At 48.5% G+C, this 25,944-nt stretch overlaps 1 protein-coding gene across 1 annotated transcript; it reads left to right on the top strand.

Annotated features, from left to right (window-relative positions):
- Positions 1 to 11,847: 11,847 nt before the first annotated feature.
- Positions 11,848 to 23,123, top strand: ATF3 (activating transcription factor 3). Its single transcript, XM_036273212.1, has 4 exons — positions 11,848 to 11,883; positions 17,319 to 17,562; positions 21,304 to 21,411; positions 22,592 to 23,123. The coding sequence occupies exons 2-4, from the start codon at positions 17,323 to 17,325 to the stop codon at positions 22,787 to 22,789; spliced, it is 546 nt and encodes a 181-aa protein (XP_036129105.1). The 5' UTR covers positions 11,848 to 11,883; positions 17,319 to 17,322; the 3' UTR covers positions 22,790 to 23,123.
- Positions 23,124 to 25,944: the final 2,821 nt, after the last annotated feature.

Consider the following 25,944-nt stretch of genomic DNA (forward strand, 5'->3'; position numbering starts at 1 on the left):
CATCACAGCCTTATTTCAATTTAAATTAAGTGCAAGAGGAGAAATTAACGTTTGGGTATCTGCTAGGTGCCGGGCGGGGAGCCTGTGTCTGCTTTGTTCATTCTTGTATTCCCAGCACCTTGAACAATGCCTGGCATGTAGTAAGCACTCAATACATGTTCGCTGAATAAGTAAATGCATTTACTCCTCACAGCCATCCTATGTGGCTGTGCAACTTTTCAGATCAGGAAACAGAGACTAAGACTCTGCTGGAAATCGGAGGAAAGTAGTGGGACCTCCAACCAAGCATGTCCAAGGCAGACAGACACCACGGGGCCGCCTCAGTGGCAGCTTTTATGTGACGAGGTACATGTGTGTTCTGTAGAACCCTTGCTCAACAGGGAATGACGAGAAGAGAAAGGGTGTGCTTGACGTGTAACATCCCCAACATGACTACCATCTTCATCATCACTGACTACAGACACAGAGCTGAGAATCATAGAACTGAAGAGCTGTACGACATTGCAGAATTTATAATCCTGGAAGTTTCCCTTTGTGGATCATTTGTTCTTTTCTGGCACTAAGTTATACTACCCTGCACACACATACACAGAGATTCCCCCCCCCCCCCCGGTCCCCACTTCCCCAGCTTATCAACCCTGCAAGGAGGAATTTGAACCCAAGACTCATGTCATGTACACTCACCCAATGTTCTCAGTTCTAGATTAATACACTTTGGGTTTCTTTCTATTTTGTTGATGTCAGTCAATGCTAAGTGTAGCAGGACAAAAACTACCTGAGTGCATTGAAGATGAATTAGTCATCCCGTTTTCCACCCTAGCAACTATTTTATTCTTTCCTGTATCCCATCTCAGTCCTTGGCACATGTAGGCATTCAATAAGTGCTCGACACACTTAATTAAGCCAGGATTTGATTGGGATGGAATCTCAGTCCTTAGTATCCGTTAGTGGCAGGACTGGAAAAAAGTAGGCAACTATACTCTTTTAAAGACATCAAATAATATAACTTTTAATTTCATTATAATATAAAGTTTATACTTTTGTCTTTTAAGAATTAACATGCCCCATTAAAGAAAATTCAGAAATATAAATAGAGGAGAAAAAAATCACCCATCCATACTTCCACCATCCAGACGAAAACACTTTAAATATTTTTTTGGCATTTTTTTCTCTATTATATATTTGTTGGTTATTTATAGTTGTTTTTTTATTAAATTGTGATTGCTCTACATTTATCAGACATATGTCTTGCTTTTTAAAACTTATATTATCCCTACAGCATTCCCTAAGTTATAAGTTCTGTGTTAACATCTTTTAAATGGTGGTATAGCACGGAAAAAAGACTCTTATTTATTTTGTCATTTCTTAAATATGCCAGGCTGACCATTGACTTCTCCTGATTTCTTTTTTCTTTTTAACTTATCTTTATTGTTGAATGTATTACAGATGTCCTCCATTTTTGCCCCCATTGACCCCTCCTCCCTGCTCACACTCGCCTCTTGTCTTCCCCAAACTATTGTCTGTGTCTACTTTCTTCTGATTTCTTGGTGACAATTCCTTTGTTCATTCACCACTTTATCAGAAAGTTACCTGGGTCAACATTATTATTATTTTTATTATTATTAACACTAACATTCTAAAGAACAATTTTAGGTTCAGAGCAAAATTGAGAGGAAGTACAAAATGTAGCCTTTTCAGATTGGCTTCTTTCACGTAGTCATATGCATGTTTCCTCTATGTCTTCATGGCTTGATGGCTCATTTCTTCTTAGGGCTGAATAATAATCCATTGTCCGGATGTACCACAGTTTGTTTATCCATTCATCTACTGAAGAACGTCTTGGTTGATTCCTACTATAGATATATGTGTGCAGGTTTTTGTGTGGACATGGTTTCAATTCCTTTAGGTAAATACCAAGGGGGCATGCTTGCTGGATTATATGGCAACAGTATACTTAGTTTTTTAAGAAGCTGCCAAACTATCTTCCCACGTGGCTGTACTATTTTGCATCCCCACCAGCAATGATTGAGTTCCAGTTGCTCCACATCCTCGCCAGCATTTGGTGGTGTCAGTGTTCTGGGTTTTGGCCATTCCAATAGGTAGTTATGCCTTACTGTTTTAATTGGCATTTCCGTGATGGCATAGGATGTGGAGCATCTTTTCATAGGCTTCTATGCCATTTGTATATCTTCATTGGTGAGATGTCTGCTGATATTTTTGGATCTTTTTTTTTAATGGAGTTGTTTTCTTACTGTTGAGTGAGGATCAATATTACTGTCAAAAGCCTTCTTTGCTAAGCACTGTTTGTCCTCACATAAATCCAATAGTCTCTTTCAGCCCCTAGTCCCTACCATACCAATGAGACCCCTCCCCATCCTGCTCTCAACTCTGCTCTATAACACCTTGAGGTAGGGGACCCCTTCCCTCTCCATTTGTCCTGACACCAAGCTCATGCAAAAATCCAAAGGTGGCCACCTGGAACTTTCCCCAAATCATCCCACCCCATCCTGTTCACCATGCTGCACTACTTCACTCCAAGGTCTACCAGATACCTGTTGAGGGCACTGGTAAAGTAGGGACAACCATTCTCTCCCCCCTCCCCCATGCTCAATGAGAGAAGCTCAGCTTTAATGAAAGAATCTTGAATTTTGCAATGACAAGATCTACAAAAAAGAAGCTATTTTACTTTCGACACATACAAGCATTGTTTTGTGGATAACTTTAATTTTGATTGAATGACATATGAGATTGAACCACCATCTTCTCAGTTCATCTGGTCTTCGGTCACCTCACCTGACCATTGCTGCAGCTTCTTGATGCCTCTGCTGGCACCCTCCTCTCCCATCCAGTCCACCCTCAACCCTGCACCAGCACTCTTCCTGAACAACATCTGCTGTGTCCATCCACTGCCCAAAGACCCTGTGACCCACACTTCGCTTTGTCCCTGGGACACAATCCAAACTGATTATTCCAACCTTCAAGGCCTATCACAGTCTGTCCCCCCACTGCCCCTGGATGCTGCCACTTACCCCCCAACGCCCTCTCCCCTCCACATACTCCTGCTCAGCAGCTGCCTCACCATTCTGCAAATGTGCTACAGGTTTTCACAATTCTATATTTTATTCATTGCATGCACGTTTACCGTGGGCCTAGTGTGTACTGGAATGGTTCGAGGAGCTGGGAATAAGCCTAGAGATGAACAAGGTGCAGCCCCTGTCTTCCTGGCACCATAGCCTCTGCATTTGCCTCTCTCAGTGCCTGGAATGCCTTCCCTCCTCTCCTGCCCATAAAATGCTCAGCCTTTAACATCCAACTCAAAAGTCACTTTGTCCATCAGCCTTTGCCAGCTCTCCTGGGCAGAGCCTTGCTGCCCCACTTTCGCCTTTATTGCATCAGCCTGTAAGTATCTGTTGTCAAAGCCTGTCTCCCTGTGAGCTGTGAGCACCTGCAGGGCAGGGAAGCATCACTATGTATCCGCAGCTCCTGACAGTACCCGACACATAGTAGGTGCTCATTAAATGTTTGCTGAATAAATATATGGATATAGAACACCTACTACGTGCTAGATACTGTTTCATGCATGTCAATTTGGCACCTAAACAAGATTTCAAACTCCTCAAGGGCAAGAAATGCTCTTAGATTGCCCTTGTAACCCTTAAGATGGTTCAACATGCTGCTGAGATCAGGATCTGGCAACAGGACACGATTTGGAGAACTGACTGACAGGGATAAACTCACACTGACTCACTCCACCTCGGCCACTCCAGTTTCAAGTATAAGCTCATCATCATATGATTTCAATTCCTCATATTTTGGGAAACAGAATAAAAATCCAAAAAGCCCTACTCAGTTTACTCAGTCAATAGCAGGGCTTTTGTTTGTGGTTAAAGCAAATTATGGAATAATTGCAAATTTGGCAGATGGGATAGTGTCATTAGGGCACAGGGATCTGGAATATGTCAAGTGGGAATCTCCTGGGACTTCAGGTGTATGAATTTTCTGGTAAGGTCAACTCTAGGAGGTTCCATGCATTCAAGAAGATTTTGATAAAGCAGGGGTACCCACTTTCAATGGGTGGGAGAGGGCAAGACTAAGAAACCAAGCATGTATAAAGCTCCGTAGCCTTTGGGGACGAGTATAACTTAATAGAAGTTTTGAAGTAAGTCAGACCGGGGTTTGAATCAAGTGCCTGTGAGCCATTTTCTTAGCCTTTCTGAGCATTGGTTTCCTCATCGGTAAAACTAAAATAATAATACCTACCCCATGGGGTTATTATAAGGATGAAATATGATACTGGGTATTTTTAAAAGTGCTTTCCATTGTGCCTGGCATGTAGCATGTGCTTGGTAAATGGTAATGACTAACTATGACCTGGCTTCACATTGTTGTTTTTAATTTGTTTTAAAAATCAATCGGTATCAGCCTGAGAGACAGAGCTTTCCATCGGGGTCCAGACATTTCTGATGTATGAGGGTACTTTGTGACTCGTTAGATTCAAGGATAAGGCATGAAGAAGGAAAAAAAATGAACATTTATTGGATACCTCCTAAGTGGAGACCTTGAGGGTACATTGTTCTTTAATCCATTGTTCCATCAGCTTGTAAGATAGATCTTTTCATTTTACAGGAGAAACTGAGGTCTCAGAACTCACTCAAAGCTGAATCGGAGCTGGCAGTGTGGGGATTTGAGCTCAGTTCTGTCTGGGTGCTGGTCCAAGGTTCTCTCTGCCATCCTGCCACTCACCGTTCCGCTCCAGCAGTGCTGTGCATGGCCAGCCACCAGCCCCTGAAACATCTTCCAGGCAGCAGTTCTTCACCTTGGCCCCAGTCTTGGCAAATGGAGCATCTCCTGGGGCAAAGGGAAAAAATGGGGATTCAGAAATCTGGCTGGGACACTTCCTTTCAGTGAAATAATTGACGGTTCTGAGACCTTAGAGAGGCGCTTTTCTCTCTGAACTCAATATCCCCTCCCATCAAATGAGGACACTGAACGAGCCACAGCACCCCAAGTTTCCCATGAACACTTCCTGGGAGGCAGGCAGTGTATGGTTAAGCACCAGACTCAGGGTCAGACTGCCTGGGCTCGATTCCTGCTCTGCTGCTTGTTAGCTGTGTGACTTCAGGCAATTATTTACCCTCTCTGTGCCTCAGTATCCTCGTCTATGAAATGGAGATGTTCACAGTACTTACCTCATAGAGTTGTTATGAGGATTAAAGGGAGTGACCCACAGTCTGGACACAGTGAGTGCTACACTTAAAAGGCAGAAGACAGGGAACCATTCCCCCCAGGGTCCCCGAAGTATAACTTGCAGTGGCCTGTTCCAAACCCAAAATGTATTTGATCTTTTTCCTTCCTTAAAAATTCTTGTGTGGCCCTGGCCAGTTTGGCTCAGCGGTTAGAGCATCGGCCTGCGGTCCAGAGAGACTCGGGTTCGGTTCCTGCTAAGGGCACGTACCTCGGTTACAGTTTGTCCCCGGCCCTGGCTGGTCGCGTGGATGACAGCCACTAGATGTGTCCCTTTCACGTCGATGATTTTCTCTCTCTCTCTCTCTCTTCCTCTCTCTCCCTCCCGCTCTGTCTGAGCAAGGAATGGAAAAGTGTCTTTGGGTGAGGATAAAAAAAGAAAACAAGCAAAAATTCTTGTGTGACTTATAAACTCAACATATCCATATTTGTTTAATATAAAACAATATTTAAAGCACTAGCTCATTAAGACAGATACTCCAGCAAGATCCTCTGTTTACCTGCTGGCTCTGGTGCACTTTGGTGTAGCCACACGCATGCTCCACCCAGCTTGCTGGCAGTTGATGACTTCCAGGGCCGTTTCAGCTCTGGTGTCTGGCAGTTCAGAGAATCAGCACCGCCAGAATCCAGGGACCTGCCCCCACCCACACCCCGAGCGGGTATAGCAATTTCCGAGCTGAGGTGCTACCAGAGGAGCTCCGGTAAGCACGTTGCCAGAAGGCACAGGCTGAAGCATTGCGCCAGCCCTTCTGCCGCGATATCAATCACATGCCACAGCCTGGATTTTCTGTTTTAAGGCGGACAGAGAGAAAATAAGGGGGGATGGGAAAGTTGAAAGGGGGAGAAGTAAAGGTGATGCTCTGTGGGGGAAAGTACCTGCAGGATATTTTTGTCTGGATGTTAGGAAACAAGAAAACTGTATCATACAATCATTGGGGGTCCTTCCATCTTCCATTGTGCTCTGGGTAGCACTCGAAGACAGAAATGAAGACTCATTCTCTAGTCCCCTTAAAAGCAACCTGGACAATGATAACACATGATGCCCCTCCTTCATTATAAAGATTTAAATTTATATAACACTCTATTGGCAAAGTATTGCTAAAAGTAGGGAAATGACTGAGCAAACCATAGCACCTCCATTGGCCATTAAAAATTACCGTAAAAGCCCTGGTCAGTGTGGTTCAGTGCACCAAAAGGGCAGTGGTTTGATTCCCGGTCAGGGTACACCTCCAGGTTTGGGGCTCAATCCCTGGTGGAGGGTGTGTAGGAGGCTGCTGATCTCTCACATAGATCTTTCCCTCTCCCTTCCTCTCTCTCTAGAATCAATCAAAACATATTTTTAAAATTACCATAATAAAAATTAGGATAGTGGTTACCTCTTGGAGGTGGAGAAAGGCAGATAGGATCAGGAATGGTCAGGTAAGGGCTTCTAAGTACTGGTGATGGTGGTTTATTCTGAACTTGGGTGGTGGGTTCTCCATGTCGGTTTTATTATTAAAATGAATATGTATGCTCTCTGTAATCATCTGTATGCATGCTACATTTCATAATAAAATGAACAAATATTTTTGAGAAGAAAAATGACAGTGATTAAGACCACATACAGTTCAGAATAATAAGCAAAAGAGCAAATTTTAAAGTTGCATGCAATCTCAAATCATCACTGTTTTTAAAAATCATATGCATGAGAAGAAAGAATGGAGGGGCTACACCAAAATGCTAATAGTGTTGAGATTATAGGTAATTTTTTTCTCCTGACTATTTCTCAAATTTTCATAATGGTAAAAAAAAAATTATACTAAAAAAAGTTCCTCCAAAAGAATCTTTAAAAGTGTAATTCTTTTGTTTTCAAATTGCTTTCATATCTGCTATCTCATAGATTGTTACAACAAGCTTTTGGACAGAGTTGATATTAAATAATTCTATTTTATAGACTGGAACACAGATGAAGTGTTGATGATTTACATAAACCACTCAGTTGGCTAGAGGGAAACCTCCTAGTGAGTCTCAGGTCTCCTGAGTTCTACTAATATTCTGGCTGTTAGGACTTTATCTTGGGTGCTCAGGGCTCCAGGATCCCCACTCTTAAATGGGAGTAGCTGCTACCTGGGCTTTAGTCCTCTGGTCCAAAGTGGATGTCTATGGATGTTGAAGATGGATTACACACAAAAAAGTTCCCAAAGATGCAATCCCTGCCTGGGGTGTTCTTATACTGTCCATGGGTAAAATTTTTTAAAAATGTTGATGGAGAAAGAGAGAAGAAGTTGTCAGAACCATAGTCTGTGTTTGAGAGTCAAGTTAAGACAACATTTATCCACTGTAGTTTTTGGAGGGGAAGAGAGATTATGGGAACGAGTCTGTCCTTGTGCAATTCAATGCCCCCGCGCCTTCTCTCCCTCCAACTCTCTTAGGGTAGGTTGTTGGGGTTTTACAGGATGGCTCTAGCAGAAAGTCCTCATTTAAGACCCTCAGAGCTCAGCCCAGGCTCCTCACTTCAGAGGGGGGAATGCCATTGGCTCTCCATGCACTGAGGAAAGCCCAGGTGTGTACTGGAGTTGCTGAGTGGAGAACAGGGATCACTCTCATTGTTTTCTGTGTGGGGTCTTATCCTGGCGCCCCAGAAAACAGTCATTCCTGGATATAGTTCAACTTCACCCACAATTGTCACAAACTAGGGGATGGAATGAGCTCTGGGAGAGATTCAGGGGTATCCCCAGAAAGCTCCCCTCGACTTCTAGTTAATGACCCCGCTGCTGAGGACCAGCTGTGTGCCCATCCTCAGTGAATCCTTCCAACAAACTTATGTGTTAGGTACTATTATCAGTGGTATATTTCATCTAAGGAAACTTAAACCCAGAATGTGAAATGACTTACCCAAGGTGACACAGCCACTTCACACACTTCAGAGCCCACTCTGCAATGCTTCCTTATGTTTCCCAAGGAGGCCTGTTTCGTAGACTCTGAAATTAGAATCTCCACTATTCAAACCGAGTTTAAGTAAGGGCTTTGGAAAGCAGAATAGAAAAGAAAATCTACTCCACACTCTTTCTGAGGTGAAGCAGGCTGAGCCATGAGGACAGGGCTGCTAGTAGTGGACTGAGTTTAACTTGTGTTTAATTTCCCTCTCTAGAGCTCTGTAAGCAAATACAACCTTGGGGGAAGGAGTGGGAAGAAACTGTTCCCTGGACTAAGAAACTGCTAAAATCTTTAAATATCTGTCGGCTTTTTTTTTTTTTTTTTTTGGCTCCCTGCAATGTTTTGGTGTTTAGATTTGGTTGCCACGAGTGGGCTGTTTTTAGCTGCCTAGTTCCATCCCCTCCCCTTTTAACTTTTTTCCCCTTCCTTTTGCACATGCCCCAGCATGAAGTTTCCAGTTCTTATCTCACTCGGCAAAACATACCAAGGCTGGTCTGAATGTGGATTCCCCAGGCGGTTCTCCAGCATGAAACCTCAACAGTATTCAAGTCTCTACTTAACCCTCTTTCATTGAGAATTAACCCCTGAAATAACCCAAGCCAGGGCTTCCTTCTCAGGAGGCTGAGACAGCCTTTGCCTTTGTGTAGAGAAGCATTTTGGTCTGGGGAGCTGTTCTTGCCCCTCCTCTAGATGGGGTGGCATGTGCACAGAGGACGTTGGGTGCCGTTAACTAAAGCAGGGTAAACTGAGGACGCACAGGACTCAGATACTGATCACCTCTCCGGTAGCACAAACCTTGGGGCTCTTCCTTTGCACTTTCCCAGTCTGCCATTCCACAGGCATTTCACAGCTCTCGTGAGGGCTGGGGGCAGGGAGGCAGGCAGAAGTCCTTTCTGTGTACTTTAGATAAGAGTTTCATTCACAAGAGGCTGGACTGCCTTCTGTGTCAAGATTCTTATCCCTTTTAGACTTTCAGTGGGAACGCAGGCAGAGAATATTAGCCTAAGACTTCCGTGAACTGCTGACAGCATTTCTATCCAGGTGTGACCTGAAGATTCAAAACCCAGAATTACTAGAATGAAACAAGACTGCAAAGAGGAACGGTTAACAAAGAGGAATGGTCACAAAAATAAACCGACGGGCTGTGGACTTCTCCGTCTTAATTACCCTTCTCTTCATTGGTCTGTGCAGGCTGGTCTGGCTGTTGTTTACCCTACGCCTGAAGTTGAATTTCCCCTTCAGGACAGGACTCAACCTCCATAAATCTGGCTCGGCTGTAGGAGTGGCTCAGAGTTTAAAATGTAAACTGGTTAAAGATTTCCCTAGGCCTTTCGCAGGGGAAAAGAAAGGAAAAACTTTCACGTGCCCTCCCTCATCTCCTTGTTTCACTTTATAATGGTGTAATTTATCCCAGGCAGTAGATAAATAGACACAATAAACAGAGAATCCCAAATAACTTTAAATTGACACACGCCCTTTTCCATCTGGTCTAGGGGTTGTGTCGACACTCCCGGGTTGTACCTGCCCGCCTACGCGGTGGCAGGAGGGCGGGTATGGGGGTGTGGAGCGCGGAGCGCGGGGGTGTGGACCTGGGGGTGGGGTGTGGAGGGTGTGGCCGGGAGAGCCGTTACCATGGCGAAAAGTAAAGCAAAACAATCGCCTAACGCTTCCCGCGCGACACAGCTGTGAACCCGATCAGGTCCCGAACAACTTCAACGCGGATCCCGTGTGGAACCCCGGGGTTGCAGGACCGGCCCCGGAAGGCCGCTCTCGGCGTCGTCCTGAGCCTGAAGCTCGGGGCGGGGGGCGGGGGGCGGGGTGGGGGAGAGGAACTCGGATGGGGGAGACTCAGTTTTACCTGCAGATCTGAGGTGCTCTGCCCCAGGCTGTTGGGCAATTGGAGGGACCGGAGGGAGTGATACAGATACCTTGGGTGCGGGACTGTGTGTGTCCGTGTGTGTACGGGGGAGAGAGACAGGCTGATTGGACCCTCCATCACCACCATAACAGCCGAGGGCTGCAGGTGCGGTGGGGTGGGGCTGCGAGCGAGTGAGACCGGGTCTCAGAGATCCTTCTAGTTCTTACCCCAAATCACCAAACTTGAACCTTCAATCGCCTCTCTCCTAAGAAGCAGGTGTTTCTGCCCCCGGCCATGCCTGCACACCCCAGGGGCTCGCATAGATCTCTCTCGCAGGCAGGTTCAAAACCATCGAGGGGCCACACTCGCTCCCACATATATGCGACCATGGGCCGTCGAGAAGGTCCTGAGTTAGCTAAGGTCGGGGAATCCGAACCAAGAAGTCATTTTTAAGGTTCAAACCCAGTTCTGCTGAAACCTCAGCTCGAATCTGGGGTCACGGGACACCGCCTTTCCTGCCACTCTGGCTTGGGGGCAGAAGGGATTTCTGCTACAGGGCCTCATTTCCTCAGCTGTCAGTGTGTCCCAGTGTGCGGTCCGGTCGCAGTTCAATCCGCTCTGGGCTCAGGAAAATACGTGAAAGCCGAAGTCGGCTTTCCTCTAAATACCTAAATAAGGAGACCAAAGCACCGTGTCTTTCCTCCTCTCCCTGGCCTCTAGGCTTCAACCCCACTCTTAGTCCCACTCCGATTTCTCCAGCTCTCTCGTCTTTCCAGGGTCTTGTTCGTTTCACTGTCAATTTCAAATGCTCCAGGACGTGATATATATATAATCTCCTAACCCTTAAGGTTCTACTTGCCCTCGCCTAGGGGTCGGATTCCCAGCCCGCCTCGGGGCTGTTCCACTTGTGCCCTCGGGTGGGGTGCGCCGAGGCTGAGAGCCCACCGTGCCCGCCGAGCGCTGCCCTCCGCTCTGAGGTTAACCAGCAAACTTCTCACGGTCCTTGCCGCGGAGGTCACCCACGGCGGGTAACAGTGTGGGTTCACTGTAGGGTGCCTTTGGGCACCTCTCCCTCACAGGAGGCTAAGGCTACAGCTCTTACCCCGCCTCCTACACGAGAAGGAGGCGTTCGTCGGGGGAGGGGATATTTTCCCGAAGCTTCAGAATATAACGCATTTTAGAGAAAGGACGTGCCCGCTTCCCAGCCTCACCTAGTGTGGCCTGCGGCCAAGATCCACCCGACGCCCTCCCCCACCCCCCCCCACCTCCCACCTCCCACCTAACGGAGGGAGAGATGCCAACACAGTGGAGTCATACAGCTGGCCTGGGCACCATTGGCTCATGCCTGGAACACGCAGCAGCGAGTACGCACATCTGGCGGCCCGCCCAGGCGACTCCAGTCCAGATATGGAGAGAGAGGGCGGGCAGGTTTGTGTCCTAGCGCGCGAGGCCGGGAGGACCCGCCCAGGCCGGCTCCTCCCAGAGCTTGCATCACCAGTCCCCACCTCTCTCCACCTCTCCTTTGGCCCCTCCTCCACCCCTTCTCCCTAGCCCAGCTCAGTTCGGCTGGTTCTCTGGGAAAGCTATTAATAGCATTACATCAGCCTGGGACTGGAGTAATCGGGCGCGGCGCCAGCCAGAGGGTTATAAAAGGGGTGATGCAACGCACTCCCAGCCACAGTAGCACGCAGAGAGGCGGGCACTGCACAGCACTCTCCCGGCGTCGCTGCCCCAGCGGACCCGCCAGCCCGCGCGCCGGCCGAGCGTCCCCGGTGCTCGCCCGCCGGCCCCGCCGACCCGCAGCTCGACCCCGCCCCGACCCCGCCCGCCCTCCGGACCCTGGCCGCCCCGAGTGGAGACCAGAGGTGAGCGCTTAGAAGTCGAGTGAGTGAGCGCGGCGAGAGGGGCTCGCTTTCATTCCCTTTGCGCCCCTATAGTAATAGTCCCGCGACCCCTGGGCCCACTCCCGACCGCACCTCCAGCCTCCGGCTTCTAAAGAACTCTGGTTGAACTTTTCCCAGCCGCCGCTGCTCCTTGGCGCTTCAGAAAGTTTCTCGCCAAGAACTTTCTCTTTTGACTTGGAGCGCGAAAGATTCCTGGTGACTGTGAGGCGGGGCTCCTGCTTCTCAACCAGGCTGGGAACGCCGCTCCTCTCCGCCCTCGGCACTTTCTTACCGCGCTGGGAGCGGGCGTGGGGAGGTGGGTTGCGCAGGGGTGTCCGAGGCGCTCCAGCGCGCTGTCCGCTTCATCCCTCGCTCGGTGCCGGGGCACTGCCACCCCCGATCGCAGCCTTCCCGAAGTCTGCTGAAGGGTGCGGAGACCGGGGGCTCACAGCAGGGCTGCCCCAGGGGCCGAGCGGAATGAATGGAACCGGCCCGGCGAACCGGGGTCGCGGGCTAGGGCGCAGCCGCTGGGAGTCGCCCTGCGCACCCGGGAGCGCAGGGCAGCAGGACTGCGCCGGGAGCCGGGAGCGAAAGTTCGTTGGGATAAGTTTAGAGGAGCCGAGCGCTCGGGTCCTGTCCTGCCGCGGAAGACGGAGAGGGCTCCCGTCACAGGCTAGTGTTTCGGGCTCCTGGACCTGAGACTTCCTTTCCCAACTCTCTCACGCTTTTCTCTCTTACCTGTGGCTTTGGCTCTTCCTCTGGCGGTTCGCGGATTTCTCTGCTTTTCGTCGCTGGAAATCCGCCGTAGGGGAAGCGAAGGTGCGAAGCCGCATGTTCAAAAACCGAGAGAATGACTTTGTGGTCTAGTGGCCAGTACCCTGAGGAGGGCACTTGATGTCCTTGAGCCTCAGTATCCCCAGCTGGGAGATGTGGGCACATATGCAATGCTGGCCCCTCTGCCCGGTTGCCAGTGCAAGATGATGGTTGGACCAGATAACCTTAAGGTCCTTACTGCCTAGAAGATTTTCAGATTCTAGATGGTGTAATTTGAAAAAGTGGGAGCCAGCAGGGGTCTTGAGAGATTTGAATGAGGGGGTTCTCTGTCTCATGTCACTGACCAGCTTCTGAGGCAAAGGGGGGAATGGGGACTTCTCCATGGGACATCTCTTCCCTTTCCAACTTTCTTTCCGTTTGGATTGGTTCTCCTTCTCTGCTCCCCCACATCCCGTTTTCCTCTCATCTACTCACTTCCTAACCACTTTCTTTTCTCTGATTTCATTACCTAGATCACACATGCTTCCTCACAAATAAAGGAGTGGCTGAAGCCTTGGTGGATCAAAAACATAAATAAAAGTGTGTGCGTGGCGGGGCGGGGGGGGGGGGGGGGGGGGGGGGAGGGCTAAGAGCCAGGGAGAAGGGTGGGGTTAGGACAGGGAGGTTCCAAAGGCTCCAGTAGCAGCCACAGGTGCTGTATCTTATCCACGCTGCCCGCCTGAAGTGCTGCCTGCCAGATTGTCTCCCAGTGCACCTATTTCAGTGTGGGTGACAGTCACCTCTGTTTAGGGCTTCTGTCTTCCCAACTTTAAATGAAGGAGACATTGATATTACTGTCCCCTTGCTTTGCATTTAGCATTTGTTGTAGAATGATGCTACAACATATAGGCTCTTGCTTTAAGGATATTCCAGACCAAGACAGGGTAGGTATAGGTTTTGCAGTTGTTATTGTCTGACTGGTTCCAGAGATAACTGTGGGCCTGGCAGGGGGCTTCCCAGACCCACAGTGTGGATAAGACACAGTACTCAGCACTGGTGGCAGCTATCCGAGCTTTTGGGGTCCTTCCTATTTTAACCCCACCCTTCTCTCTCTCCCTTGTTCTCTTTCTTCTATATTCCCTCCCTGTCTCGTCCTGTCAGCCTCCTCTGGTGGGTACCAGGTTACTTAACTATTGATCCCTCATCTACCTGGCCAGTGGCTCTGTTTTCCATTTGCCTTGTTGGTTGGATCTCTGTTGGTGAAGGAACAAAATGAGCAGTGGGTGGGTGGTCAGCAGCTTGGCCCAAGCTGGACTACTCACCAGCTTTGTGGCCTTGGACAAGTCACTTTACCTTCCTTGACTTCATTTTACTCAATTACAAATGAAGACCTGACCTAGATGACTCTAATATTGGGTGTTCTCTTTCATTAGATAGAGTGCATGATTTCTTCCCTTTTCAAATTGGCTGGCCATGGGGCAGGGTCACTGGCTCCAAATGTTACCTGTCCTGGAGAGGAAGAAGTACAAGCCAGGACACCACAGAAGCCAGAAATGGTTTCATGAGGGAGAACTAGTTATTTTTTAAGTACTAAGACCAGTGGAGACAAATGAAAGTGCCAGCAGCTGGAGGGGTGAAATTCACCTACTGTGGCAGGAGCCTAGGGGTCAATCAAAGTGCAAAAGAATCTGTGACTGACCTGGATGTCTTGAGGGCCCCAGGTAATTCCTGATGAATGGGGCTAAGCTACAGTGACAACAGCATTGAGTTCCTTGGAAATGGGGAAGGTGGAATCACAGTAGTGTTGGGTACTCAGGATGTGTAAACTCACCTTCATGAATCTCATTTGATCTCCCTGACAGCCTTGTGAGGGAACTGGGGCAGGTGGTATTGGCCCCATTTCACAGATGAGGAGACTGAGGCTTCTCGGTGGGTGCTCAGCTTGTGAGTGGTAGCGATAGGCCTGGAAACATCTGGTCCCTGAAACTCAGCCTTACACCTTCAACCTTCAAGTGGGCTGGGAGAAAGACCAAGCAAGATATGAAGTTACTAAAAGACCAATGTTGACTTCTGACTTTAAGATGTTTTATGAGCAGCGGTTAGTGGAAAGAGATAAAAATTAAAAGTGCAAACTCAACACAGTTGTTTGTAGCTACTAGGAAATAAAATCTAGGAGCTGAATTTACAGTTAAAGGAATACATGAGTAAAGTTTCACTTTCTTGAAAATGATGAAACTACCACTGATACAACATGATTTCTGATCAGAGATAATGAAGCAGAAGTAAAATGCAGGTGCTTTGTAGCAAGTGCGGACAATTTTAAGATTAGTGTAGAAAGTCAACTCAGAAAATCCCCAAACAGATTTTTTTCTTCAATGACGGGGATGTTAGAAGGTCTCAACTTTTGGGGCTAACTTTTGTCTGAAGATTTAACTTCATTTTCCTTGTACGGACACAGCCTGAGTCTGGGCTGAATCATACCTTAAGAGAACTGAATAAAGAAGTAACTAGAAAATATCTCAAGAAACTAAAAAACAAAGCTTTTGCTGAGTGCAGAGAAAGCCCAGATCTCCACAGATACAACTACTTTACTTTCTGAAAAGCTTTTTAACATTTTTACAACCAATTTCTGTCCCCAAGTAAGCCCACCCCATGCTTTTCACAAAGACATTCCATACCACTGACATTCTTCATTTTCTTTCATCAGGACTGCTGACTTTACACTAAAGAAGGAAAAAAAAAATCCCAAACAGCAGACCTCAAGCCTTGAGAGCTCATTAATAAACTTAGTTGGGTGCTGAAATGGAACTACACTCAACTGTGTGGAATTCAGACTACCCATGTAGCAGGGAGCCATCTAGTCTTCCAAACAAAGGCAGGCCCAGTGGTAACTTTGAATTCCATCCCTGAACTACTGGATTTTTAATAAAGTTGGAAGGGGAGGGAAAACAACGAATGTATGGGAGAATCTTAAGCCTCTGGCTTTAGAAGGCTGGTTTCTTAGGTTATCTCCTGCCAGAGACAAGTACCCTCCCAGCATCCTAAGATTATAGGATTAAACTGGTAGAACATCAGTTCTGACTCATGACACAGGGCTTTAGGAAGAGAGTTACATACATTTTCTGGGTTTCTTTAAATAGTCAACAGGGGCATTTGTGGCTCTGGAATTCTTGCCTCCAACAGTATATCTCAGACCTTAAGGGGGCGTTAGGGTTCAGGGTGTTCTATTCAGAAATGTTTGAAATCAAGGACAGTGACCAGCCACCCTCCCACCTGGACCTCACAGAGTGTCTGTCAGAGAGCCAGCCCTGTGCTGGAGAGGTCTCTGGGGGGCCCAGCTGCATTATATTTCCCAGGTATATTCATGTATTATTATTTCCTCAACTCCTTGGACAACTCTAGGAGAAAATAGGACGATTGTTATTAGCTTTCTTTTACAGAGGAGAGGGAAGGCACTGGGAGGTATAATGATGACATATGAGTAAGTGAGCCTTAAATATTGATCTTCTGACCCCAGTCTGGGAATTCTGTGGATAAAAGACCCACTTATACATATTCTAACAGCCAGTGCTGGAGGACGTATATGGCAGGAAGAGATTTATGGGGACCATGAAACTGTTACTGTTTCTACCCTTTATTTTCCTATTGTCGCTTTGGATTCCCTGGGCTGTAGAATGATAGAGGTAGACAGGACCTCAGAAGGCACTTGATGGGACCACCCATTCCCGATTGCAGGTGCTTGGTCAGGCAATCTCCAGTAGGCACTGGGAGCAGCCGGTGCCAGGCACTGTGCCAGGCTCTGGGGCAGAGCGACAGCAGAGGCCAGTCCCCGTGCTGCGAGAGCTCTCAGCCATGCGCTGGATGAAGACTGAGACTCAGAGCTCAGGGCACGCTGTTCCTTAGTGCCAGAGCCAGGCCCAGGTCCCCTTGGGCCCCCAGACCAAGCCTCTCCAGACACCACAGGGCTGAACAAGACCTCCAGACGAGGTCCAAATTCTTAGCTCCTCGCTTTTCTTTCCTCTGAGGTCTTTGCTTCATCAAGCTTAACTTTACAAAGGGGCTACTGGTCCCTTGTGATGGAATCTCTAGCCCCTAGCCCCTGCCAAGGACTGGCTCAAAGAAACACACCTGCCACAGTCACCATCCTCAAGCTCATTTATTTGGATCCAACTTCCTGAGGGAGAATTGTTAGAGAGATATTTACTATTTTCAAGGGTCCTCCATGGCTTGCTTTATTTCCACTCATTGACAACTTCAGCTTGATTTCAGATGCCAAGTTTCTTTTTACAAAAATAGACTGGAAATGAGGTTATATAACAGTTTCACTTTTTTTTTTTCATGCTCTTCCTCTTTCAGTGTTGTTTGAGGTTACATGTGCACCTATACACACCAGCCAAAACTAATGCTTCTGAGAACTCAGAATAGCTTGAAACGCCAACCCTGATAAACTTTAGTTCGGCCTTTTATCCACACCACTGAGCTGTGTATTTTAAGAACCTGTTTTACTCAAGGCGAGGATGGCATGAAATGAAAACAAAACAGAACCGGAGGGCTTATGGGACTTTCCCTGGGGGTGGGACTCGGGTTGGAGGTAGCAGGTGTGGTGGGACTTGGTCCCATGCCCCCAGTCCCTGAAGTAGTTTGGGTTTCGATGTGTCTTGCAGCAAAATGATGCTTCAACACCCAGGCCAGGTCTCTGCCTCAGAAGTCAGCGCCTCGGCCATTGTTCCCTGCCTGTCCCCTCCTGGATCACTGGTGTTCGAGGATTTTGCTAACCTGACCCCCTTTGTCAAGGAAGAACTGAGGTTTGCCATCCAGAACAAGCACCTCTGCCATCGGATGTCCTCTGCGCTGGAGTCGGTCACTGTCAACAGCAGACCCCTCGAGATGTCAGTCATGAAAGCCCAGGTAGGTTCTACCACGGGTGCTCATTCTTTCGGCATGTATGTGTCATCCAGCTGCATGCCTGCCACAGGCCAGACATGCTCTAGGCAGGGGCCCGCAGCGGGAATACCACACACCACTGCCCTCAGGGAGCTTACCTTCTGCTGGGAGGAGACAGATAGTACATGAAAAGAAGTAAATACACGCCATGAGAGATGGCAGAGGAGAACAATAAAGCAGCAAAGGGGGCCTGAGAGTGGGGTAGGGTGTTGCTGTTTTAAGTCAGGTCACGGAAGGCTTCGCTGATTGAGTGGCCTCTGAGCAGAGGTGAAGGTGGAGAGGGAGGGGCCGTCTGGGTATCTGGCCAAAGAACAAGGGTAAGGACACTGGGAGGAGTGTGCTCGGTGGGTAAGAGCAGTAGCAAGGTGGACTTATGGGGCGGGAGCAAGATAGGAGCTGGGGCGATGGGCTGGGGAGCAGAAAATGCTGGCTGTTGTAGACTAGTATAAAGATAGTCATTTTCTGAGAGCGAGGTGGGAAGCCACTGGAGAGTTTCTGAGCAGGGGAGCCACAGGGCCTACTTGCCGTTTTTAAATGCTCACCCTGGCTGTCATGTTGAGAATGGGCAGTAGGGACAAGAGCAGAAGCAGAATACAGAAATGAGACTGCGCCCTAATCCGCAAAGGAGGGTCTGCGTCAGGACGGAAGCAGCGAGGTGTGGAGAAGTGGTCTGCCTCTGGGTCTGATCGGAAGGGAAAGCTGATTCACGGCAGAGTGGACGTGGAGCGTGGCTCCCGGGGAGGACTCGGGTGGCTCCCAAACTCCTGGCCTGACCAGCTGTGAGGACAGCGCGCCCTTTTGCTGCTGAGGTTGGGACTGTAGGCGGTTGGGTGGGGCAAGAACAGGAGTCCAGCCTATCGGATGCCCCAGGGGAGGAGGTAGTTGGATATGTGGGTTGGGAGTTAGAGGAGAATCGGGGCAGAGTTGGAAACCATCAGCATGTGGATGTTATTCGAAGCCATGAGCTGGTTTGAGATCACCTTCGGTGTCCAGTCATTCTGAAGAAGGAGCAAGTGTGTTTATTTTCATCACTCCAAGGACCCAGGGGGCCAGACTGTGGAGCAAGGGCCCACCAGCCATGCTCACAGCTGTGTGATGCCCACAGCCTTGGTACCAGGTTCTGCTCCAAGTTCACTTCTGTCTCTGACACTTGCACTGCTCCCCACTCGGCGACCTTTTGTGAGACACCTGGGATGACAGCCACGGCGAGACGTCTGCGAGGACGCAGAGCTGAGGTCTTAGATGTTTTGTCGGCTTTCCTTCATGGGCACAACATGGGGAGTGTTTCAGGCTTAATTGGCATGAACACTGCCTGAGGGCAAGGAGTAGCGGAACTGGCTGAAAAGGAACTGAGTTTTAAAGGAAGTTGGTTAAGAATCTTTATGATTCTATAAACGGGGCAATAATTTTATATAACGGCTTTATGAATCTATGTAAGGGTGAATGAAGTGACGTTTTTTAAGGGTCTAGCAGAGGACCAGGCTGATAGTTCAGTGACTGGTAGAGGGGACTTCTATGATGCTGTCATTAGGGGCATTGGCTGGGCCCTAATTAACCTGAATGAGAGGGTGTCATTAGTACCCAGCCCAATAGTGGACGGTGCGGCTTGGATAATAGGACACTCAAGGGAATATTTATTTTAATTTTATAATTCAGTACCTTAAGATAACAGGATGCAATGGAAGTAGTAAGACTGCCATAGAAGGAAGGTGAGCTTTTTAGAAGGATATTTTGAGGGTTCTCCAGAGGAAGAGTTGGCAGCCTGCTTTGTAAAAAACTCGTTAAAACCACCCAACCTATACGTGACTCTGTGTTCATCAAGTGATCTTCTGATCTTAGATTAGTTTAACAAGTAGATTTTTCTACTGGGAAGAGAATGCACCAAGTGACCTATTGAATATTCTGGCCCCCTTGGTTGCTGTAATTCTCAACTTAAAAGATGACACCGAGCCTGTGAGATTCATAGGCACCCTGTGCGTTTGTGCAGCATGAGCCTGTTCCCAGATCCAAGTCACCTCTGTGAAGGCGACATGGTGGGACGAGGCAGCTGTGACCCAGAGAGGACGCAGATGGGGAACATCAGGGTTTGTAGCCTCTGCTGACCATGAGCTGGTGATTCCTGCACCTCCCTGGGCATGTTACTACACCGACAGATCCATATTTATTTGTTGGTTGAATTCCTCCTTTCAAAGTGGCCTCCAGAAAGGCTTTTCCATCTCTGACAGTGTGCGACTCCGAGATTTACTCTACTTTCAAGTACTTCCTCACACGAGAAAACCCCGAATCCTCTCCCACCTATCCGCAAATGTCTGTAGGAAAAGTCAGAATGGCAGAGGAAACACCAGAATTGCTGAGTTGTCGACGTAGACCCAGATGGTGAGGTTAATGATAATAGCTGAAGCTTACACAGCACTGACTGGGAAGCTAAACACTGTGCAAAGCATTTACACCTATTAACTAATTTGACCGTCATCATAACCCTATTAGGTAGGTAAGATTATTGATCCCATTTGACAAATGAGGAAACTGAGGTTCAGAAGAACATGGTAACTTCCTCAAGGCCTCACAGCTCAAAGGTAGTAAAGCTGGGATTCAAAAGCAATGTAGTCGAAACCTACACGTCTGCCTGTGTGGTTCTGGGATCCAGGATATAAAAGGTAGAGTTTCTCTCACCATATTTCCCTGTTGGGCTTTGTTTCTCTTAAGTTGCAAGACCTTCCATCTCAGTCCAAACAAAGTCAGTGTCATCTAATCCAGGCGACTCATAGTAAGTCAGATGTGAGGCGAGTATGGCACGCCAGGATCTCTTTGGTGTGGGGTGTAGCTCCCAAAACCTTTTCCACTGTCCAGTGACAAGTAACATGACAAGATCTGCCTCTGGCAGCCTAACCCGCTGCCCACTCAGCCCACCGTGAGTGCTTCCCCCCAGCTGGACTCTGGTCTCAGCCAGGTCACTCATCAGTCCTCAGACAAAGTCAGGCCCAGATCCTAAAACAGGATAGGGTTTTGTTTTCTGAGGAGTCCCGGGGCTGGCTCAGGGTGAAGCACCGAAGCAGCAATCAGTTTTTAACAGAAGGGTACATCAATGGATGGTGCTAGTTTGCCACCCATCGGTGGCACCAAGCCATGGGCTGATAATGCCACTCTGGTTGGGAATGAGCGTGGGCTCCTCTTCTCTGGGAGCTCCATGGGCTTCTCCTGCATTCAGGAAGGAGGTGCTTTGATGCTCCAGGTGGAGATAGAGATGAATAGGCTGCCCTTGGGTCTTGAATCAAAGAAACAGGGGGACAGGGGGAGTAGGCTGCTGAGGTTATTTCTGGTTCTAGGGGAGAGGTCATAGTTACCAAACAGAATCTGTTTCCTGTTCTAAACAATTACTGTTATTACCAGTAGTTATCAATATGAATATCAAACTCTTATTCCAAAATCCAAATGCATTTTTAAAATAAGCTAAATTTTTATTTACCGATATTGCCAATATAAGTTTAACAAACAGTTCTTTGACTTTTATTATTCATTCTTTAAAGGTGTGTGCGTGTGTGTGTGGTGAGGTTTCGTATAAGTCTGGGGCTGAACTCTTTCCGGGACCTTTAGCATCACAGCCGCTCTGATTTGCCGGTGTTTTGCTGGCAGCAAAAGGCCGTGCATTTGAGGTGGGTCTCATTTCTTGCCTCCCCTCAAGCAGGTGCCTCTTGGATTTTACAGGTAGCCCCTGAAGAAGATGAAAGGAAAAAGAGGCGACGGGAAAGAAATAAGATCGCAGCTGCCAAGTGCCGGAACAAGAAGAAGGAGAAGACGGAGTGTCTGCAGAAAGTGAGTGTCCTCGTCTTGCCCTGTTCTCTTGCTCGTGCCTGCCCACCCCCTGCCTTGATCTCGTCACTGTCAGGAGGGGAGTTAAAAAGCCTCCTACCCAGAAGTGTTTTCCTAAGAAGGGCGACGTAGCTGGTAGCAGAAATGCCAGTGGCTAAACAAGGAGCTGGCAAAGCTGTTGTGAGCACAATGACTGTGACGCTGGATGTATAAAAGCAGGTGTGTGAATTAGGAACGGCAGCAGCCTCAGCCAGTCCCTACATGTCCAACAGCTTCCAGGCTGAAGGAGATGTCAGCCCAGCTAAGAGGCTTCACTCACCCCTTTCCCTGAGAACAGGAAGCTGCCAGCTCTTATTTGGCTCACTATGAAACACCTTTAATTAATCTCTTCAAACAAGTTATTTCCTTGATCCACAAGCAGTGGTTACACTTTCTCAGTGTTCCAGTGTAGTTCTTACCTCTGCAGCCCTTCTCCCTGGCTTCCCCAACGGGCTTAGCTCCGGGCTGCATTCAGCCAGCTCCCCTTCCTAAGTGGAGTGACATCTGGCAGGCGGGGTGGCTTGTGGTGCGGTCTTTCCAGTGGTTATGTCTCTTCCCCCAAGTGTGGACAGGCCAGGGCAGAGCCATCACCCAGATTCCACGGGTCCCCAAGGGTTCTGTTGATTGCTTTAGGGAGCCAGTGAAAGTTAAGACATTTTGTGTGTTGCTGTATATCTTTCTGGGGAGATGAACTTCTCAGTGAAATGAGTGACTCACAAAAGACTAAGCACCATGAGTCTGGGTTTCGCCCCAGCCCCCAAGGCCCTTGTGGGTCCAGAAGACCTGCACAGGGGCTGGTAGACTCATGCAAAGGAGATCTCTGAGCCATTGGTTCTACTGCAGCTTCATTACTAGAGTCACAACCTGCCTCAACCTTGGGTGGAAACTCACGGGCATCTCTGAAGAAGCCTTTAAGTTCAAAGGCTTCTCCAGGGTCTGGATTCTCCCAAACAGAAGACGGCTGCCCTGGCAGGGACCCAGTGGCATTGCCTCTGCAGGCCAGTTCCAGCTTGACGAGCCCCAACATGTCCCAGGGACCCGACCACCCAGGGACCCGACCACCCAGGCACCACTCCCTGGCCACCCCCTCCCTCCTTGTTGGGCCTTGGCTCCATTCCTAATAACTCTGTTGCTTGTACCCCAGGAGTCAGAGAAACTGGAAAGTGTAAATGCTGAACTGAAGGCCCAAATCGAGGAGCTCAAGAATGAGAAGCAGCATTTGATATACATGCTCAACCTTCATCGGCCCACGTGTATTGTCCGGGCTCAGAATGGACGGACTCCGGAAGATGAGAGAAACCTTTTTATCCAACAGATAAAAGAAGGAACATTGCAGAGCTAAGCAGCTGTGGTTATGGGGGCAACTGGGGACTCCTCGTTGAATCCTCCTTCTACATCTAAACCCCTGCAGCAATTGAGATCTGACTTCCTGTGCACTTCTCGAATCCCAGCAGCAAAGAACCATGGAGGCGGGATGGCTCGGTGACTCAGCTGGGCCTTTCCACTCTGCCCCAGAGCGGACTTCGGACCAGAGCAGGGGCATTTTTTGCCTCAACTCCAGGATTTAGGCCTTAACATACCAGCCACTCTTGGATACTCCAGATGGCCCCTGGTTAGCATCCTGCCCACCCTTCACGTGGATTCTACAAAAACCAGAACTCCCACCATTAGGATTCATGCAGAAGAAATGTCTGTATCTTTGGGTGGGTGGGATGGGGCCACCTCTTTTGTTGCCACTGTCACGGTCACTAGTAGGGGACATGGAGTGAGAATGGCATTCAGCAAAGTTGTGCATTGGCCAGGGTTGTGCTTCTAGCAAATACGCTGTGATGGACAGGAATTGCTGTGTGCAAGGCGTTTGTGGCAGACCTAGCCATTGTGCTCTCCTGGTGTTTGTTCTGACAACACGGGTGTGACTTTTTCGAGATTTTCCTCGGATCTAGTTTCTGAGAGCTGGAGGGGCTATCACCACGTGTCGTGTCTTACAAGATGTTCCGGCGGCTGGAAGAGCTTGCCAGCCCAGGAGAACCGAATTTTGCCAGCCAGCAGTGTAGTTTTGTGCCTACAGAGAAGGCCTCCTTTTCCTTGGCACCCAGGCATTAACGCAGAATTCATGGGCATGACTGTAGGCCCTCTGTCACGGGAAGAAAGCAGAACGTCCACCTTCCGAAGGGTCAGGACTCCCTGCTCAGTGACTTAGGTCAGGAGCTGTTCCTGGGCCGGAAGAGCCAAAGAATATTCCGTTTGCCTTTTCTCGCAGTTGCAAACCACGTCCAGTGGAGGCACGTGTGAAGCTAGGTGATGCCTAGGCTTTAGCATTATTGATGCTGATGGCATTGTTTTTGTCATGCAGATGTTGATAGAACTCTGGCCAAAGAGCATTGGCAGCTGTGCGAGGTCATTCACACTGGCCACAAGGATTCTGGTCTGTTTAAATTCTGATGTTTCTGTGAAATTCTCAGAGTGTTCAATCCTACTCAATAGTATCATTACAATTTTCTGTAAGAAAAAAAACATTACTTATTTATCCTAGTATTCTTAACCTGTCAGTATAATAAATATTGAGAGCAATATATGGTATACCTGAATGTTGTGCTGATGTCTGTTCTTCTTTTTTTTTCTTTTCTTTATTGATTTTAGAGAGGAAGGGAGAGGGAGAGAGATAGAAACATCGATGAGAGAACATCGATTGGCCGCCTCCTGCATGCCCCCCCAGCCCCCAGGGACCTGGCCCACAACCTGGGCATGTGCACTGACCAGGAATTGAACCGGCGACCTCCTGGTGCATGGTTTGACGCTCAACCACGGAGCCGCACCAGCTGGGCTGTTCTGTTAAATTAGTTGGTTGTTTAAATCTAGTCATTTTCCCAACCCTTTCCTCTCCCTTGGGGGGGGGGGGGCGGTGGAGGGTTAGTTTTAAATATTCCGAAGTGTCCCTTTGTTCTTTGGGGTAGCACAGCTGAAATAGATGACTTTCAATCCTGTTCTTCAATCCGTGGCATCTGGGCTCAATTCCTTTAGCAAACCCTGGAGCGCAGCACCAAGCATATCCCTTAGACCAACAGGTTAGTGTTAAGATACAATGTTGCTATAAAATCCGAATTGCTCCATACCTCAACTATCATTTTCTCTGAATGTATGAAAGGCGAAAACATGCACCTGCTGTTCAACTTGAGCCATGGATGCCTTACATTTGGCCACAGAACTTCTCCTAAAGTAGTCAATTGAATTACATTCATTATAATGCCCAGATGTGTGTCTTGTTGTTGCAAATATGTATTTCAAATGTTAGGGGGGGAAATGAGGGGAAGATGGGTGATACGCAAAGGGCTAAGGTTCCAGAAAACCTCAGCATTATTTATGGATTCCAAAGAAATAACCCAGAGAACGGGTTGTGAAAGACATGGGTTTATTAGGATGCACTTGCACACTGGTGGTGGCCGACCAGTGAAGACTACCCCTACGCCGGCTGCCACCAGGGAAGTTGTCCCGCTAAGTCCCGTCTGGCCTGTACATGGGCCACACGGGGCTGGGGCGGCTGGCCAGTGCTACTGTTTAGCCACCACCCATACTTTCCAGCACAGGGTTTTGTAGAGTACAGAAATCAGAAAAACAGGGCATTCGGGGGAGGCGGATGTGCCTGTGTGAGATCAAAACACGAGCTGTTTACAATCCGGGCTCACATCTAGAAGCAGTTTCTGTTTGACCTTTCTTAGACCGAATTGCTGACCAGGCCCCCAAGGTCTCACAGACTGCTCACAGATGGCCCTCACTATATTTCCCACAGGGCAGGACGGGAAGTGGGAGCATGGGAAGGGGCCCCTGTTCCCATTTACCATACATTCCACCCCAACATGGGTACCTTCCCTCTCCACGCCACTGCCTGTTACGTCTTCCACGTCTATCCTGGAGAGGGAGGAGGATGGGTGAGACACTGCATTTACATTTTACAGCAACGATATAAGATACAGGAAAGGAATAACAGACGTGTGCACATTAGAATCAGAGTACATAAAGCAGATCTCCAGTCCCAAGCAAACTTTCCAAATCATGTTGAGATAGGATCATTCTGCCAGGCTGACTGAATTTGTTTCCCAAGGCAGCGCAGCAGAGAGCAGCATCTCCGAACACACCCAACCGTCTGAACCACTGGACCCGAGAGCCACTCCATCAGCCCTTCTGGCAAAGCTGTTAGCCTGCACCGGACTGAGAACAAGACAAATGTTCCGTAGGCACCAATGGAGGCAAATCGGCACCGGGGGGTAGTGTACAGGCTATTGCTCTATCCTGTGTAAGAATAGTGGCTTGTTCAGGTGGTCTCCCTGGCCTCCCATACCATACCTTTCGACTGGCGATGTCCCCTCCAGCCTAGAATACTAGCTGTGAGAGGAGGAACACACATCTGCCAGATGACATAGTAGTTGGCCACTCACCAGTTACAGTAGGTTGCACAAGCTAGCCTGGGCAAGGCCCCTCTGCCCATGGGGCTAGGAGAGC

The sequence above is a fragment of the Molossus molossus genome, unplaced genomic scaffold (genome assembly GCF_014108415.1).
Source record: "Molossus molossus isolate mMolMol1 unplaced genomic scaffold, mMolMol1.p scaffold_m16_p_20, whole genome shotgun sequence".
Taxonomy (NCBI): Eukaryota; Metazoa; Chordata; class Mammalia; order Chiroptera; family Molossidae; genus Molossus; species Molossus molossus.

What these genes read in the sequence shown, in the direction of transcription:
- ATF3 (XM_036273212.1), top strand. Translation starts at nt 17,323, where the DNA reads ATGATGCTTCAACACCCAGGCCAGGTCTCTGCCTCAGAAGTCAGCGCC. An exon ending in TGTCAGTCATGAAAGCCCAG is followed by an intron (nt 17,563 to 21,303) that starts GTAGGTTCTACC and finishes TGGATTTTACAG; the next exon opens with GTAGCCCCTGAAGAAGATGA. An exon ending in AGACGGAGTGTCTGCAGAAA is followed by an intron (nt 21,412 to 22,591) that starts GTGAGTGTCCTC and finishes CTTGTACCCCAG; the next exon opens with GAGTCAGAGAAACTGGAAAG.